The sequence below is a fragment of the Lytechinus variegatus genome, chromosome 13 (assembly GCF_018143015.1).
Source record: "Lytechinus variegatus isolate NC3 chromosome 13, Lvar_3.0, whole genome shotgun sequence".
Lineage (NCBI taxonomy): Eukaryota > Metazoa > Echinodermata > Echinoidea > Temnopleuroida > Toxopneustidae > Lytechinus > Lytechinus variegatus.
The window spans coordinates 10,705,869-10,723,530 of record NC_054752.1 but is presented as its reverse complement, the minus strand read 5'-3'; the positions used below and the strand labels follow the sequence as shown (position 1 = coordinate 10,723,530).

The following is a 17,662-nucleotide window of genomic DNA, read 5'->3' as shown; positions in this document are numbered from 1 at the left end:
CAGTCTCATTTGAATGGTATATAACACATTTTAGCTTTACCTTCTTGTATATATCCAGCAGAGATAATGATGAGGAGCTATCTTCTACCAGTCTCATTTGAATGGTATATAACACATTTTAGCTTTACCTTCTTGTATATATCCAGCAGAGATAGTGATGAGGGGCTATCTTCTACCAGTCTCATTTGAATGGTATATAACACATTTTAGCTTTACCTTCTTGTATATATCCAGCAGAGATAATGATGAGGGGCTATCTTCTACCAATCTCATCTGAGGAGACACTGCTACTACACGAGGTACTGTGAATTGAAGTTGTCTCTTTGCAGTTTCCTGGAACAAACAGAAAAAAAAAATCTTAAGTCTCGATTGCTCATACTACAGAAAATTAACTGCACAAGGCATCTTATCTGGGGCTAGTCTTACAAAGAGTTATGATTGATCCAATCAATCGTAACTCTAAGGAAATCTATCAGTGTTATAAAATTTTCTACAGGAAATTTGCACAAGTTAAGAAAACAATTAATACATGAATATACAACACAGCTAGAAAATATTTTGAACAAACATGCATAATACAAAGTTGCTAGCCATCCATAGTTGAGATTGATCGGATCAATTGCAGCTCTTTGTAAGATGGGGCCCAGGTCTTTATTTTAATAAAATCTACTCTATTCAGCAAGTGTCCATTCAAGAAGTAGATTCAGTCAAAACTATAAAGTTACTGGTCCATATTCTTAAGACTGTGTTAATTCAAACAATGGTCTTGAGTTGTGGCTTATCTATGGATAGCCAATTATAACATAAATCTCTAACAACTGAGGTTTATTCTATCAGCTCATTTGACACTAACCATTTTTTCCTGTCTATGAAGTATGCTTAAGATACTTGTCTTCATCAATAAAGAATTAGGAATGAGCATAGTTAACATGAGAACAATGTATACAAAGTTTGACATTTTTGGCTTTCCATCATATTAACACAATGAGACCATGGCTTAAACAATTAAACCAGAAAAAGAGCCATTTATATGCAAACATGTTTAATATCAGACATATATACATACATATAAAGACATTTTGGTGGAAATCTTGACAGTGAAATTTGCAATTAATACTGTGGCTGTGAAAACTAATAGACTAGTAAACATGTATTTAAACGTTTGGAATGGAGAAATAATGGAGAAGCTGAATTTTACCTTCCTCTTGCCCAGATAATGATTGAGCATCCTTAGGACTTGAAGAACCCTTTCCTCTCGTCTTGATTCAGCCATGCTTGCATCGTTTACAACAAGGTATGGGTAGATCTAGAAATGTTATGAATAGCATCCACTTATCATCCAAACAACAATAACATCCAAATTTTTCAGTCAGTGAGAATACTCTTGGGCTCGGAAAACCATTTTCAATAATACATTATCAATGCAAGGAAACCATACATATGTAACAGTGTTGAGGTTAGTGGAGCAGTCTCTAGAACTTGAACCACAAGGTCCTGGGTTCAAATCTTGCCTCAGCACTGACGTTGTTGCAATGCTTTTATCTACATTTGTTGATTAACGTGAAGTCATATCAAAGTTATCAAACCAAACCAATTAATATCATATCAACTCATATCAGCGTAAATCATATCAAAGTAATTCAAATGAAAGATTATCAAAATAAAATAAAATATGAAAACATCCTATATCTTGCCATTCAAAATAATTCAAACCACACCACATTAAATCGAATGTGTTTGAATTAAATCATCAAATACCAAGTCACATAATGTCAAATGTCATATGATATCAAATAAAATCATATCAATTAAAGTCAGATCAAACATACCTTTCCATTGCTGCCTCTAATGTAGAGCCTCCTAGCAGCCGTGTTGTGTTTGTGGGTGATCTCTACGTGAGGCATGAAACGGGCGATGCGGATGGTGTAGTGACTGTGCTTGGGGGTCAGGAACTCTCCCGGTAACTCCACATCAGCGGTAGCCGAGGAGAAGTGGCTCAAGAATCGACACCTCTCCTCGATAAGGAATGACCTATCAAGATTGGAGAAATAAAAATGCTACCTCGTCTTATCGAAATAACGTAATGCAACTTAATAGCAAATGCATCATGTACCTTATGGCAAAACACCTTCATAATGATGTACATCTATAGAGGAATGTGATTAAAGGTATTTGCTAACATTGATTTGACTTTTTAAAAAATCTGAGCTGCGAGGTGCCACATGTCATTTGCACCTGTGATATGTTATAAAAATGAAGCCCAGAAAAAATTGTGTCCGAAAATCATTATTAGGTGCTTCAAAAAAGTGAAATATAAAGTGACCGGAAACACCATCTTAATTTCATCCATACACTTATGTGTTCTATTATTATCGGCACGATAGAAATTACAAAAAAACATCAATTATAACGTAAATGTATATCAAAAGGATTTCTTTCCATATTTTTGTTGTTTTAGAGTTTTTAGGTTGACAGAAAGGCATTCATGTACATATTTCATCTCTCTTTTGATATTTTTTTTAATTACATGTCTTCAACGTTAGCATATGCCTTTAATATTATTATTTTTTATTCTTCATTTCAAGTTCTGTGCATTGGTGATACCCAAGTGTATAGAGTCAAAGCATTTCTGTCCTACATGTATATAAAAATAAATATTTATTGGTACATGATTCAAAGGCATTGCCACCACACTCATTTGGACAATGAATAAAAACACAGTTTAGAAAAACAAAGCGACATTCAAATCATTTTTCTTTCAATCTGATTTTGATGAAATTTCCACTGGTCGTGTGTTTGTTCATCAATTTTCTTACTTTGGTAGAAGCTTTGTCCTGGTCTCGATAATTTTGATCCATTTCTTGAGCATGGCGATGAGATTCCTGAGCTTGGTAGCCCCGGGTTGAGAGAAATCAAAATCAATCTTGAACTGGTTCTTGAGCTTCTGGAAGATGGGATCCTGAGCCGTGGCTTGAGCGCGTCTGACGAGAAGCTCGGAGGCCGCGCTGGACAGGGTCTGGGTCACGCTGCTGACGTTCTCGATCCCGACGCCGCCGAATGTATTCACCAGCTTCTTGACAAAGCTCAGGGTGTGCGGGGTTACTCTTGCTTCAACGACTGAGTAGATAAGTAATCATGAAAAGATTTAATAAACGATAAAATTTTACATGTTGACATGCATTCACACTCAACTATAGCAACCTAGCTACATCACTTTTATTGCATATCCTCATATTTGTTCTTCCTCTTCGTAACACTGCTTATATCCAAAACTCAAAATCTACTGAGAGGCTCACTGTCTTCAATTCCTACACATACCCAATCCTTGCCAGCCTTATTTTATCACATTTTTTAGACCCTTTATTTATTTCAATCAAGGAACAATCAGTTAAATAAAATTGATGCTTCTCACCTGCTCCTCTGTTTTCAAAGGCCACAGCTTGACACTTTGCCAACGCCAGTCGAAGATGGCGCAGGACCTCTTCATACCAGTTCTCCCTGAACCACACCATCTATATACAATATAGAAAAAAAAAACATGAATTTCTGTTGCAAACCTTTCAATACTGATACAAAAATAATAATAGCGTTGTTAATGTTAATTGTTATTTACATAATCAACTTTTCATATAATGCTCAATATCTATGTTTCTGATTGCTTTAGAATCTGAATAGTTCACACTAGATCACTCTGTATCAGCAATAAAGATAATCTTATCTCAAATCAGTGAAAATTACAACAACTCTCACCTGGTTAACAATTTCTTCAAGCCATGACAGCAGTATCGGATGTAGATTCCTCTGGACACACATCTTAGAACAACTTAGAACACCCCATTGTGGGTACTGATTATCATACCTCCTTGGCTGCCTAATTGATCATTATTGATACTTTTTTTTAGTCCAATGCCAAGGCAAAGTGCACCAGCCCATGTTAGCTATTCTAAATACTCTGAAAATTACCTGATCCACAATGCCTTCCAGTGACGACAGCAGTATCGGATGTAGATCCCTCTGGACACCCATGATCTTAGAACACCTGACCATGGGAACGGAAGCACGGATAGGACCAGGGTTGGCCACACTGGACCCCAGGCCAGGAGCAGGGGTGCTGGTGGAGGGCGTGGTGGTGGTAGTGGTGGTAGAAGTGGTATCGGAGGTCGATGATGCTGAGAGAGTGGCGGTGGTGGTAGTAGCATCTGTGGTAGGTATGAATGACAACGGTTAGACTGGGAAAAGTTAAAAGACAAATGTTTATAAAATGCTTTCCTTCACTCAAAAGATGGCCGCTGAAAAAGGGCATGGCAGCAGTGAGTTTAGGGTGGTGGATAGGGTATCTGATACTAGGATTCTTGTACTGATGACATTCAAAGAATGTAACATCTGTCATATTTGTAGCAAGAACTAGGAATAAAAAGTTGTGAGTTCAAAAAAGGAGATATTAAAATTGTGTTCAGTGATATCAAATTCAATATTGGCCAAGATCTATCACCACGAATGCAACAAAACTGAGTAAAAAAACGTTAATGGTCCTTGTTAAATTATCAGATGCTAAGTGTATGGTGCTAAATGTAGAGACATTGCAAGATGTACCCGGAGGATTTATCCCTTGAATGCTTTAGCGCCTATATGGCGGCTCAGCTACAGCCAAGGAAATAATATGATACCAAGCATCAAGCGCAGTAGAGTACATGTGTATGCAATTATAGTAGCTGCACTATAAAAATGGACCATATTATTATTATTATCATTATAAGATCACCACTAATCATTGCAAATGTGAGGAAAATCTCATTACAAAAGACTCAAGTTCTTACCTCCTCCTGCTGTTGATGAAGCAGGCGTAGCGGTGGAACTCGTCTCTTTCTTGGAATCCCCTTCCTCTTTGATGTCATCCTTGGATACCGCAGTAGCGTTGCTAGGCGTGGCATCGATGGGTGTGGTCGGATCCGTGGAGGTAGACGACTTGGTTGGTATCGGGTTGGAAGAGAGACGGCGGCGGCCAGCAGCAGCATCTCCACTCTTGACTGGATACGTTTTGAAATTAAAAAAATGTAAGATTTGTGAAAACAGGTCCATGTGGAATGCAATGACACACATTGGGCCCTGTAATACAAAACTTAGCGATTGATTGCGAGGTTCATTTCTAGGATTGATTGCATTGATTATTGTGTAAGATCAATCATACAGATCAGTCCCCGATCACTCGCTACGCTTTAAAGTTACAAGACCAAGATTGATGGAATTCATTGTATTATCTTTCCTCCCTGGCTATGCTGGAAATGTACACACATTACTTGATTGATTGAGGTTTAATGACACTACCAACACAGTGTGTCTTATCAGTGTCTTGAGAAAGTATTCCCACAACTTTACCCCTTAACAGGGCAAAGAATCTTGCGTTTTATACTTTATGCTGCACCCTTTCTCCACAATACATATCTGGGCCCTGTTGTACAAAGAGTTACGATTGTTCTGACCAATCATAACTCCATGGAAATCCATTAGTGTCATAATTTTTTCTATGAAAAATTTGCACAACGTCCTTTTTATGCAAAGAGAAGCGCAGTGAATTTTCAAGAAAACAATGAATGAATGAATTTACATCACAGCTTGAAAATATTTTGAACAAACATGCATAATAGATATTGACGTTGCTGGCCGTCCATAGTTGCAATTGATCAGATCAATCATAACTCTTTATACAACAGGGCCCTGGAGAGCAATTTCCTCAACACTTTTCATCTGACAAGTTTACTTGATTTGGATTAGCTGAGAGGCACAGCTGTCGGATTAAACAAGACTCGTTTGATCAAACGTCTTCATGGAAAGCCTTCCCCCTTCCCCCTAAGCCTCCCCACTTCTCCCTCCCCGTGACCTTCATTTGACACATATTTATTTGGCAAAAAAAGAAGGAATTTAATAAAATCATTACAAATGTCATACAAAACACAAAAATACAAGGATAACGAAAAACAAGTTTTAGAAACTAACAATCAAGAAACCCCAAACATAATAATACTGAATTACACAACACAATGAAATAGAACAACATAAAGATTCAAAATGATTTCATTATCCACTATCAATATTGATATGAACTTACATTTCTCCCTGTGTTCAATCTTGTGTGTGAGATAGAGTGTTCTTATAGGGAAGTATAGCGCTTGTGGATAGACCCGCCCAACTTGCATTAAGATATTGATGATAAGATCCCCTTCATTCCCGACCAGACACGTCAACAGCTGTGGTATCCTGAAATATCAAATTATCACATTGTATTGTTTCATCAAGCAATTCACATTATTCATTTATTTGTGATCCAACATACCGGGGGGGGGGATATTTTGTATAGCTATGTATGTATGCATGAACTTGAAATTTGAAAACCTAATATTTTAAATTCTAATGCTGTTCATTTTTTATGATGTAAGAAAAAAAAAATTACAATATCAAAAGTTGATTATGATGAATATGATATTCTTTGTACATGTCATATTTGAATGTAAAAATACTTTCGAGTGAAGTACCTTAATTTTCAATCTAATTCAATTAATAAATAATGAAATAGAAATAACATATTCTAATGACACTATCAATTCATACAATAACGGTATCAAAATGTAGAATTACCATGGCAACCACTGAATGGGCGGAACACCGACAGAATACTTGTCAACAGCCTTGGCCAATGGGTGATCAGCCTTCTCATCATCGTAGGTTATCAACCAGAGAACCTTAGCGAGGTATTTACGAGACTTACTCTCGTTCTGATGACGACAGGCGTGGAGGAAGCACGTTATAGCCGACTCTCCTAGAGACATTTGTCTGAGAAGAAATTTACAATAACATGATTTATTATTATAATTTTCGTAACACTGGCCAGCCAAGCTTTGGTCTTGTGGCTCAGGTACCCGCATTCTAAGCTAGGGCCCCGGTTTCAATTCATGGCAGAGGCAAAATTTTGGCCTCATGATAATTTTAAAAAGGGGAGGACAGCTCTGACGAACATTGATTAAAGCTACGCCTAGCATTACAATGAATTCCTATTTATTCCACAAGTTATGTATATAATTATGATAAGAAATATAAAAAATAATGAAGTAAACTTATGAAGTCAAAATTATATGTAAAAGACAAAAAAGAATAGTGTTATATAAATATAAACTGCCTTCTGAACCATTAAATATCGTCTGTATGCAGAAATAACAGGATTAGAAGAAACATTTAAAAAGAGAACAGCCAAAAATATGTGAAGATGCATAAGAAAAAAGAAAAAAAATATGCTAACTTGAGAAACAAATAGATCTGAAAGTATTATGTTCTTACTTGTCTTTGCAGAAGATCTGTTCTAAGTAGTCACCCCATAAGGCCCAAGCCTTGACAAGTGTATCATGCATCTGAACAGCTGATGAGAAGGTCTTGTTTGCTTCATCAGACCTGAAAATAATACAAAATTTATGATTGACAATGGTTGATGATCATAACAAAATAACAAAATTAAATCAGCAGTTCCATAAGAAATAATAATAGCTGGATTCATATGGTACTTTTCGCCTGAGGATACAAAGATATTATTAGCCAGGTAATATAGGAGCGCCTTGAGCACCTAACAAGGTGGATGTGTGCGCAATATAAATACCCTATATTATTATTATAACCCCAACTTTAGCTGGAGCTACATTTTTTCAACCGAGCTCAGTGCATTCAAAGAATCAATCCTGCCAGTTACCAATTCCCCTCTCCTGGGTTGAGTGCAGCACAGTGTGGATAATATTTTTTGCCGAAGGAAAACATGCAATGGCTAGGATTTGAACCCACAACCCTCTGTTTCAAAGACACAAGTCAGAAACATTAGATCATGACATGCTTAAGTTACAATAAGGTAACACGTTGGGCAATCTGTTGCTCATTGCGCTCATTAAAATGGCAACTGCGTTATTTTCAGACACTTTCAATGACAACTACATGTAGTATGAGCTACTGCAATAAGCTCCAAATTTTAAGAATATGCTTCAGGCACTGCATTACCATTGACCGTGATGGAGATGGAAACCTGTCTCCACAACGGTCATACATCACCCTGCCCAAATTAAGAGGTGACGTGGTATTGGCTTCTGCCTGAAGTTCCCTGAAGATGTAAGGTTAGGCTTTATGGTTGTAATGGCTTTTTTTTGTGCAGAATAATGTAAGGATTAGGATTGGATACAAGGTCTACATCTGAGATTTCATTCAATGTTGGCTTCATGTACAGATTGTTTTGATAAGAGCAAATTGTTGCAGGTTCAACTGTCATGGAACAGTTTAATCAAGAAACAGATACTGACCTGCCGACCTGAGCAAGGAACATCCCCTTGAGAGCATAGAACTCGGCCGTCATCTCCCGGCTGAAGTACTTGAGGTTGGTAGATTCAATGACCTCTAACCCTTCCTGGAGTTCCTGTTTTCCCATGGTGCCGGCCATCTGGAGGTAGCACTTCACCTGCTGTCGAATCTTCTGGAAGCAGTCGACGACAGGGACGCTCGGGATGGTGTGGATTCTGAGGTTGGGTAAGGGTTTGGGGAGGTAAGAGATAGGATGATGATTATATGTGTGTTCTTGAAATGGGACTGGGGAAACAATAATCACCAATATCACATCATCATCATATTCATAATTATCATCATCATCATTTCCATCATAATTACAGTGGTTATCATCATCATCTTAAACATATTTAGCCACAACACCATCAACATTCTCATGATTACCGCCACAACCATCCGAATCACCACCAAAAGCATAATCATTATCACAATCATCATTATTATCATCATCACCATCATCACCTTCTTCACCACCACCATCATCACCACCACCACCAGCATCATCATCATCATCATCATCATCATCACCACCACCACCACCACCACCATCATCACCACCACCACAACCACCACCACCATCATCATCATCATCACCACCACAACCACTACCACCACAGACCTGCCAACATTTGAAAATGGAAAAATGAGTCCACGAATCGCGCGGAAAGACGAACTCCCAGCGGCGGGGGTCAAGGGGCCCGCCTTACTTTTAGGGCCCCTTGGGGGCAGAGCCCCCTTGAAGCTGGAGGACATTTAGGAAATTTCACCTTAAAAACAAGCCTTCTGGAGCCCTTCTTGAGCTTTTTATGCCTTGTCCTTTCTCTGGAGCCTTTCATAAGTGCCTTTTTTTTGGCACCATGTATTACCTCTCTTGAGTAAGTACAAGTATGGCATAGTTTCTTTTGATCTACTCTCCATAGCCAATTTATGTACCATCAGAGAACTTAATGTTCTTGTGCTCAGGCTTGCTCTCTGCTTAGTTTTGTTCTTTACCACGATGGAAAATACTCTTTCACAGTCACTGTTGCTATGAAAAATTAGCAGAACTGCTTTCGTTGTTTTGCATAGGCATGATAGGAGAGGAGGGAGTCTCTGTGTGCCTTTAACAGACTAAAAAAAATACAGCAGGGGTCTAAAAGTTTGCAAGAATCGGCACTGAAACGGCAGACTTGTAAAATCCAAAGCATTTAGCTCACTAAGCACAAAGCACATATAAAAATTTCAGGACAAAATATTAGTTTAAAATGTTACCGTTTCTAAACCCTCAGCTGGCGAAACAATCCATTTCCCACACGGTATTCCAGAACAGTAGTAGTATAGTAGCGGAGGCACGCAAGCGCTGCGCTGCATCGTATGCATAGAGTTACATTCGCACTACACGCGCTATGAATCCTCGCGATCGCGGGGCGAACTGTCCAATGTCAATACACACGATCGCTGTCGGATAAATAGCGCACTGGCCGTGGCTTGTTGCGCTTCGTATATGCACACACGTAGCACAGGCCCATCACGCGTTCTGAACTCCACGTACGTGCGCGTAATGCATGCGTTTAGTTAACGTTACGCATGGTATATAGGTACGATCCGACCATAGAGTTATCTAAACCTAAACACCGACACACGTGTGTACGTACGTAAATGTAACATTGAGAGGATTCAGAGGGGGAGAGAGAAAGAGAGCCGTAGGCAGACGGAAAGTGCGTCATTTCCCAAAGAAAAAAGAAATCATCTGAAATACAAAGAAAACAGAGTTCTCCGCTTTTGGGCCGCTATAAATTCTGAAAAACGGAGAAACTCCGGGAAAACCCAGAGAAGTTGGCAGGCCTGCCACCATCATCATCATCATCACCACCACCACAACTACCATCATCATCACCACCAATACAATCCTCATCACCATTAGCATCATCATCTCCATCTCCACTACCACCACCACCACGATCATCATAATCATAATCAACACAACCACAACCGCCATCACCATCATCATCCTCGCTATCGTCATCATCATCATAATCCTAATCATCACCACTACTATTCTCATCACCAGAAGCATCATCATCTCCACCACCACAGCCACCTCCACCAACACCACCAAACACCATCGTCACCTCCACCACTATCACCACCATCATCCTCATTGTCATTCCTCTGACCTGCTGAGTGAGTCTAGCGCGGGTCCAATTAGGCTATGTTTCCTGGCCACCTTGCCATAGTTGATGATAGACTGAGCTGATGCATGAACACCCAACATTGTGTGGTTGTGCTGTTGCTGTAAGATCAATAACAGCCAGAATTTGATTATTTTGGAAAGCAACTTAATAATTGGTAAAAATCTTTCGGAAGAAAATGGAATGAAAAATGAAAATGCAACTTATCCTAAGGGCGGCATTCTCATAGCCATGGTTAAGCTCTTTCATGATATATGATTTTTATGTATCTATATCATGTGGTGTAAAGTTATACAAAAAATTATAATTGGAAGAAACAAAATATCAGTACAAAATGAATGTCAATGAATTAAATGCATTAGGTAAATTATCTCTGTTAAGAACATCGAAGATGTAATGTTCAAGTTATCTTTGGTTTAATCATCAGAATACCACATTAATGATTAATAATCCTTGTTGTCATTTGAACATATGACATATCCTTCAATATATATTTGTTTGCAGAAGGTATCGCAAACCAAGTATTATTTTTCCTTTTAACTATAAAATATTTTCCATTCTTAAGTTCTGTCTTCAGATGGAGAAGTTGTACCATACTGCAAATTAAATCCACTTACTTCCTATCCAACAAGTCAGGAAGAGAATTGAGACTTACACTATCTTGTGATGAGCTAGAAGAGTTGTCGTAAGCTTGAACGATGGCTTGGTAATGATGCTGTCTCCACATGAAGATATCGCTCCAGTGACTCAGATCATCGGACACCATTGGAAGACGATTCCTGAAGAAAGATGAAAGAAATTCATGTAATACAAATTACTAAACATGTGTGTTGTTTGAAGGTTTGCATGGTGGCATGTACAATTGCTGATGTGGTTTACGGTACACCATGTGGAGTGTTATAGAAACAGTGGATAGAAGAAAAGAAGAAGTGGATAGGCGAGAAAGTGGAGATTTGAGAGTAGAGAATTCTTTCTTGAAGACGGACAGTCAACCTGTCCGAAACGTTGAGTCTCTCTACTACTCTCTACTCGCCGACTCAAGCCAGCATCTCCTCATCAGCTCTACTACTCAAGCTGTTCTCACTCAACATTCCTTCTGGTTTACAGACCTTTTCAGGACTATTTTCAAGAAAGAATACTCTACTCTCAAATCTCTACTTTCTCGCCTATCCACTGTTTCTATAACACTCCACATGGTGTACCATAAACCACATCAGCAAATGTGGCGTTGTCTTTCATTTGGAAGGCTGTGGGTTTGATTGATTGAACGTTAATGACACTACCAACATACTGTGTCAATTTTAATCTGTAAAGTTTATGAAAAATGCTACAATTTCTTTTCTTTGTTATTCATCCCAGCAAGAAATTTAACGTACATTGTGCTGCAATCAAACAAGGTGAGGTGAACGGGTACCCAGCAGGATTAATTCTGCCTCACAGTAGATAAATAATCTAGATAGATGGTACTTTAACCTTTGGTATGGGTTATTTGCCTATTAACAATTAAAGGACAAGTCCACCCCAACAAAAACTTAATTTGAATAAAAAGAGAAAAAATCAACAAGCATAATACTGAAAATTTCATCAAAATCGGATGTAAAATAAGAAAGTTATGACATTTCAAAGTTTCGCTTATTTTTAACAAAATAGTTGTATGAAAGAGCCAGTTACATCCAAATGAGTCGATGATGTCACTCACTATTTCTTTTGTTTTTTATTGTTTGAATTATGAAATATTTTGATTTTCTCGTCATAGTCATGTGAAATGAGGTTTCATTCCTCCCTGAACATGTGGAATTCCATTATTTTAACATTTTGTGCTTCAGGCAATGAGGTCCTAATTGTCAAATTCGTAAAAATTGAAATATTGTAAAATTCAAACAATAAAAAACAAAAGAAATAGTGAGTGAGTGACATCATCGACTCTCTCATTTGGATGTAACTGGCTCGTTCATATAACTATTTTGTTAAATATAAGCGAAACTTTGAAATGTCATAACTTTCTTATTTTACATCCGATTTTGATGAAATTTTCAGCATTGTGCTTGTCTGATTTTTCTCTATTGATTCAAATCAATATTTTTCTGAAGGTAGACTTGACCTTTAAAAACTGATAATTGTAATAATTCTTATAAAACTCTAATAAAAAAAGAGTGGCAGACATGAACGAAAGGTATAAGGTAAAAATTATCTTTAAAAATACTACCAATACTAATAATAAGCATTTAACAGCCTTCTTGTCACAAAATTCAATAAATTTATACCCCATATCAAAGGTTAAATAGCGGCACCTATCTAGAAAAAATCTATTCAGAGGTAGACCTTTTTAAGATTTAACATTTATTATTAAATACGTTAGAAAATCTACTAAAATCCTTTTAAGGTAGAGCAGAGCAAAGCACATAAAAACTAAGAACAAGAGCTGCAAGTATGTTTTTAAAATCAATCCTTATCTGAATGAAAGTAAAATTATTAAACATCATCAACTAACCTCCATGTTTTAACGATGGCCTTCATATCATGCAGACTCTGATTGCGTCCTAGGTTGGTAGGTTGGAGGCCATGATGGACCTGGGAGGCCTCTTGTAGTTCCATGATCCGCTGTGAAGCCTGGAGGAGAGGGGTGTGGGCCTGAGTGACGTAGTGGGGTAGACGCCTCCATTCTTCAAGGGCTTGCTTGCTGGACATCTCGACGAGTCTCTCAATCTAAACATTACAAGTAATATAGATTAAAGTTAAGTAATACATGTCTGCTGCAAATTACGTAATTCCTGGCTGTCCATAGTTAAGATCTACATGTATGATTGGTCATATATGGGTGGTCAAAACCTTTGAGATTACAAATTACATCATTCCTGGCTGTCCAGAGTTAAGGGCTAATATTCTTTAATGCCTTAGGGATTATACATTATGTCATTCCTAGCTGTCCATAGTTAAGATCTAATGTTCTTTAATGCCTTTGAGATTATACATTATGTCATTCCTGGCTGTCCATAGTTAAGGTCTAATGTTCTTTAATGCCTTTGAGATTATACATTATGTCATTCCCAGCTGTCCATAGTTATAGGTCTAATGTTCTCTAATGCCTTTGAGATTACATATCATGTCATTCCTGGCTGTCCATAGTTAAGGTCTAATGTTCTTAAATGCATTTGAGATTATACATTATGTCATTCCCAGCTGTCCATAGTTAAGGTCTAATGTTCTTTAATGCCTTTGAGATTACAAATTTTGTCATTCTTAGCTGTCCATAGTTAAGGTCTAATGTTCTTTAATGCCTTTGAGATTACAAATTTTGTCATTCTTAGCTGTCCATAGTTAAGGTCTCATGTTCTTTAATGCCTTTGAGATTATACATTATGTCATTCCCGGCTGTCCATAGTTCAGGTCTAATGTTCTTTAATGCCTTTGAGATTACAAATCATGTCATTCCTGGCTGTCCATAGTTAAGGTCTAATGTTCCTAAATGCATTTGAGATTATACATTATGTCATCCCTAGCTGTCCATAGTTAAGGTCTAATGTTCTTTAATGCCTTTGAGATTACAGATTATGTCGTTCTTAACTGTCCATGGTTAAGATCTAATGGTAGTCAATGCCTTTCAGATTACAAATTATGTCATTCCTGGCTGTCCATACACGTAGTTTAATGTTTCTTACCAATGTAAGGTTCTTCTCATCAGGATGGCAGATAGCAATAAAACCTCGGTATAGATTAACCTTCCAATTCATCTCACGAGGGCAACTCTGCTCAACCTGAAATAGAATATAATAATAATAATAATACTCAATATTCATAACACGCTTTTCCCCAAATGGCCCAAAGCGCTCACAATTTCAATTTACATATAAAAGATACAAACAAAAATCAGAATGACATATTAAATGAAGGCAATTGCCTAGAACAAGAGTTTTAAGTGACTTCTTAAAAGACTTGATTGAATATACCAGAGGTTAAAAGTTAGAATGTCAATAACACAAAAGAAAATGTTTGATAATAAATGTTAATGACACAATTGAATTGCAAGGAATGCATTCATCATAAGACATCATTGATAATAGACTGATTTTTTTAATCAAATGCACTGACCACAATGTGCAATAAAAAATCAACCGTGGCCATGGGCGAGTGGTCTAAGGTGCCTGACTAGAAATTTGGAAGTCTGGGGTTGAATCCCCAGCCATGAAACCTAAGCCTGTAAGCAAGGCAACTAATAGACATTACTCTTTTATCATGCATTCAAATAAGTGGAAGTGCTACACACACTTTTTGGTAGCTATGTGTGCACTTGTTTAAAAATAAGTATATCAGCCAGCATTCTTTGAGGCCCCTGGGTACCGTCTTACAAAGAGTTACGATTGATTTGATCAACTACTGTTACATAAAAATCCATCAATGTCAAAACAAAATTTCTACAGGAAATTGGCACGATATCCATTTGTACACAGAGGAGCATACTGCATTGTCAAGAAAACGAAGCATGTAAGAATATACATCATATTCACAAAACATTTTGAGCAAACATGTATTATAGACATTGATGTTCCTGGCTTTCCATAGTTGTGGTTGATCGGATCGATCGCAACTTTATGGAAGACAGGGCCCTGGTCCAAATGCTCACCTGTGCCAGGGCCTCTTTCATCGCACCCCAGTTGGGCACCCTCCAGGCGCTCTCCAGGACCAACTGAGGGTTGGTGTGTCCCTTGGTGTTCCCGTACTCCATCAGGATGTCCCACTGGCTCAGCTCCTTGCAGCATCGGACCCAGTGACTCTCCCACAGGTGGTACTCGGGGAACAGCATGTTGCTGGCAGGACCGGAGTTGTGCTCGGACCTGGCCTTGGCTAATGCCTGAATTCAATGGTTATAAGAGTCCATTTTAGGAAGGAAAACGAAAATAGGTGATACTTCTGACACAGCATGTTGCTGGCAGGACCGGAGTTGTGCTCGGACCTGGCCTTGGCTAATGCCTGCATTGAATGATTATAAGAGTCCATTTCAGGAAGGAAAACAAAAATAGGTGATACTTCTGACACAGCATGTTGCTGGCAGGACCAGAGATGTGCTTGGACCTGGCCTTGGCTAATGCCTGAAATGAATTGTAATAACATAATAATGAAAACAATAATAAATGTAGTTAACTGCAGTAATATTATAATAAAAGATAAAAGAATAAAATCTATGATAAACCTAGGAAGAAGAGGACAACATAACAACACATACCATAAGAAAAATAACAATTATACTACTTCTGAAAACAAACATGAACAATATTCAGCACATAACACAATGTCTGTGTGTTTTTATTAACTTAAGAGCAAAGGAAAAGAACACAATGCTGTTAGAGAGTTCACACTGTTTGAATACAGGTACATTTTGAACAAGAGTATTTTGCATACAAATCTAAATTTCATAATCTATTGCGGTAGTGAATTCATTTCAATGACGACAACAAATACTTTGCTAATGTCCCCAGGTAATCAATGATGTGTTGAAACATTTCATCTCCTAAATCAAATTTCACATGAGTCAAACAGATTTCTGTGGTTGCAGAAAATATTTCCATTTGCAGATTCACCTTATTTTACCACACAACCACTTCTAAGAGCTGACGAAAACTTCACCAAAGGCAGACCCATTCGGACTTACCTGTTCATATGTAGTCTGTGCCTGTTCGAAGAATCCTTGTTGTTCGTACGAAAGAGCCGTAGCGGTCTCGGGGAACTTACATCTCCTCTGCCAGAGGCCAGCCCATAGATCCTCTTCTTCCAACCTCTCATATAACTCAGAAAGCGAATCTAATGTCTCCTGTACATAATGGTGAATGTCATCCAGCATTTGGGTAAAAGACATTTTTAAAGACTGTAATTGAAAAGGTGCATTTCTCAATGAAAACAGCACCATAATTCAAAGCTCACATTCTTTCTTTTTATACAACTTTCATTTCCACACATTTCAGTCAATTAATATATTTGATATTTATCTTATGCCTTTTTCCGGCCATGCCTGCAGTTCTATTAAAAAACATTAATTAAATAGAGACTTTATAGACCAGCACAAAAGCAACAATGAGTCAGCCAAAAATGAATTACGAGTTCAAAATATTGTATGAAAAAGTGCATCGTATGGTAAAAAACTATAACTTTAAAAAAATTGGATACTAACATCAAACTAGCAGCTTGAATAAATGTAGAAAAAATTCAGGGAGAGCTTAAAAGAACAAAGACAAGATAATGTTTAAAATTTCAGGTTCACTATTCAGGAGTGCATATTGTGCAAGATCTGCAGAAACTTTTAAGTCAGAAAAAGTGGTCTCAGAGAAAATCTTTTTATGTGTATTTGGTTTAAGTAATATTTTATTAGTAGTCGGAGGAAGAGTGTTTTTATGCATTAAGGATATTTCTTGAATTTTGCGGTTGAAGCCAAAAATTACTAGTACGGCTATTTACAGGAAATCCGTCAATGCAAGGTGGTCACACATTAAACAATATTTGGAAAGTTGGCATCCATATTACCTGTTGCATGGCAGCAGTGTTATCCGGTTCAAAGAAGTCATATACACTGGTGGTTCTAGGTCTATGGTGACTGCTGAATCCACTGGTGATGGCGGTCTGTTCAAGCATCAGGATACAGCGATGCCAAAGATTGTGACTCTTACCAAGGTACTGGAATAGGAAGAATTAGATATGATGGTGATTATTACATTTATCATTACATATTCAATTTTAAACAGGAGACAAAAAAGGATAAGCAGGCAGTTCAAGGTCTATGATGACGAATGAAGTCACTTAAGAGCGGTCTGTTCTAACACAAGAATACACTGATATCAAATATTGTGACTCTTTATACCGAAGTACTTGGAGAAAAATAAAAGACACGATGATTATTATCATATCTCCATCATTAATGTTCACTTTCAAACAAGAAGATAGAGAAGGAAAAGGAGGCGTATCTACGTCTTTGGTGACTACCGAATCCACCAGTGTTTTCTCGAAGACACCGGTGGTAGTGGTCAGTTCTAACATCAGAACACATTGATGCCAAAGACAGCGACTCAGTAATGACCAAGAAACTGGAAGAGGGGAAGAATGCAAATAATGATTGTAATCTTATATTTACATTTTCC

At 37.7% G+C, this 17,662-nt stretch overlaps 1 protein-coding gene across 2 annotated transcripts in view; it reads right to left on the bottom strand.

Annotated features, from left to right (window-relative positions):
* LOC121426256 (transformation/transcription domain-associated protein-like) overlaps window positions 1-17,662 on the bottom strand; it is a 77,526-nt gene that overhangs the window by 12,842 nt on the left and 47,022 nt on the right. For both annotated transcript variants that reach the window (XM_041622490.1, XM_041622491.1), the window contains exons 47-64: window positions 17,052-17,201; window positions 16,186-16,344; window positions 15,160-15,387; window positions 14,198-14,293; window positions 13,030-13,244; window positions 11,194-11,317; window positions 10,524-10,639; window positions 8,328-8,540; window positions 7,330-7,440; window positions 6,634-6,828; window positions 6,107-6,255; window positions 4,818-5,027; window positions 3,964-4,199; window positions 3,413-3,512; window positions 2,817-3,117; window positions 1,830-2,031; window positions 1,199-1,306; window positions 217-333 (exon numbers count right to left, since the gene is read on the bottom strand). In XM_041622490.1, the coding sequence (XP_041478424.1) occupies window positions 217-333; window positions 1,199-1,306; window positions 1,830-2,031; window positions 2,817-3,117; window positions 3,413-3,512; window positions 3,964-4,199; window positions 4,818-5,027; window positions 6,107-6,255; window positions 6,634-6,828; window positions 7,330-7,440; window positions 8,328-8,540; window positions 10,524-10,639; window positions 11,194-11,317; window positions 13,030-13,244; window positions 14,198-14,293; window positions 15,160-15,387; window positions 16,186-16,344; window positions 17,052-17,201 (3,030 nt within the window). The remainder of the gene's footprint in view (window positions 1-216; window positions 334-1,198; window positions 1,307-1,829; window positions 2,032-2,816; window positions 3,118-3,412; window positions 3,513-3,963; window positions 4,200-4,817; window positions 5,028-6,106; window positions 6,256-6,633; window positions 6,829-7,329; window positions 7,441-8,327; window positions 8,541-10,523; window positions 10,640-11,193; window positions 11,318-13,029; window positions 13,245-14,197; window positions 14,294-15,159; window positions 15,388-16,185; window positions 16,345-17,051; window positions 17,202-17,662) is intronic.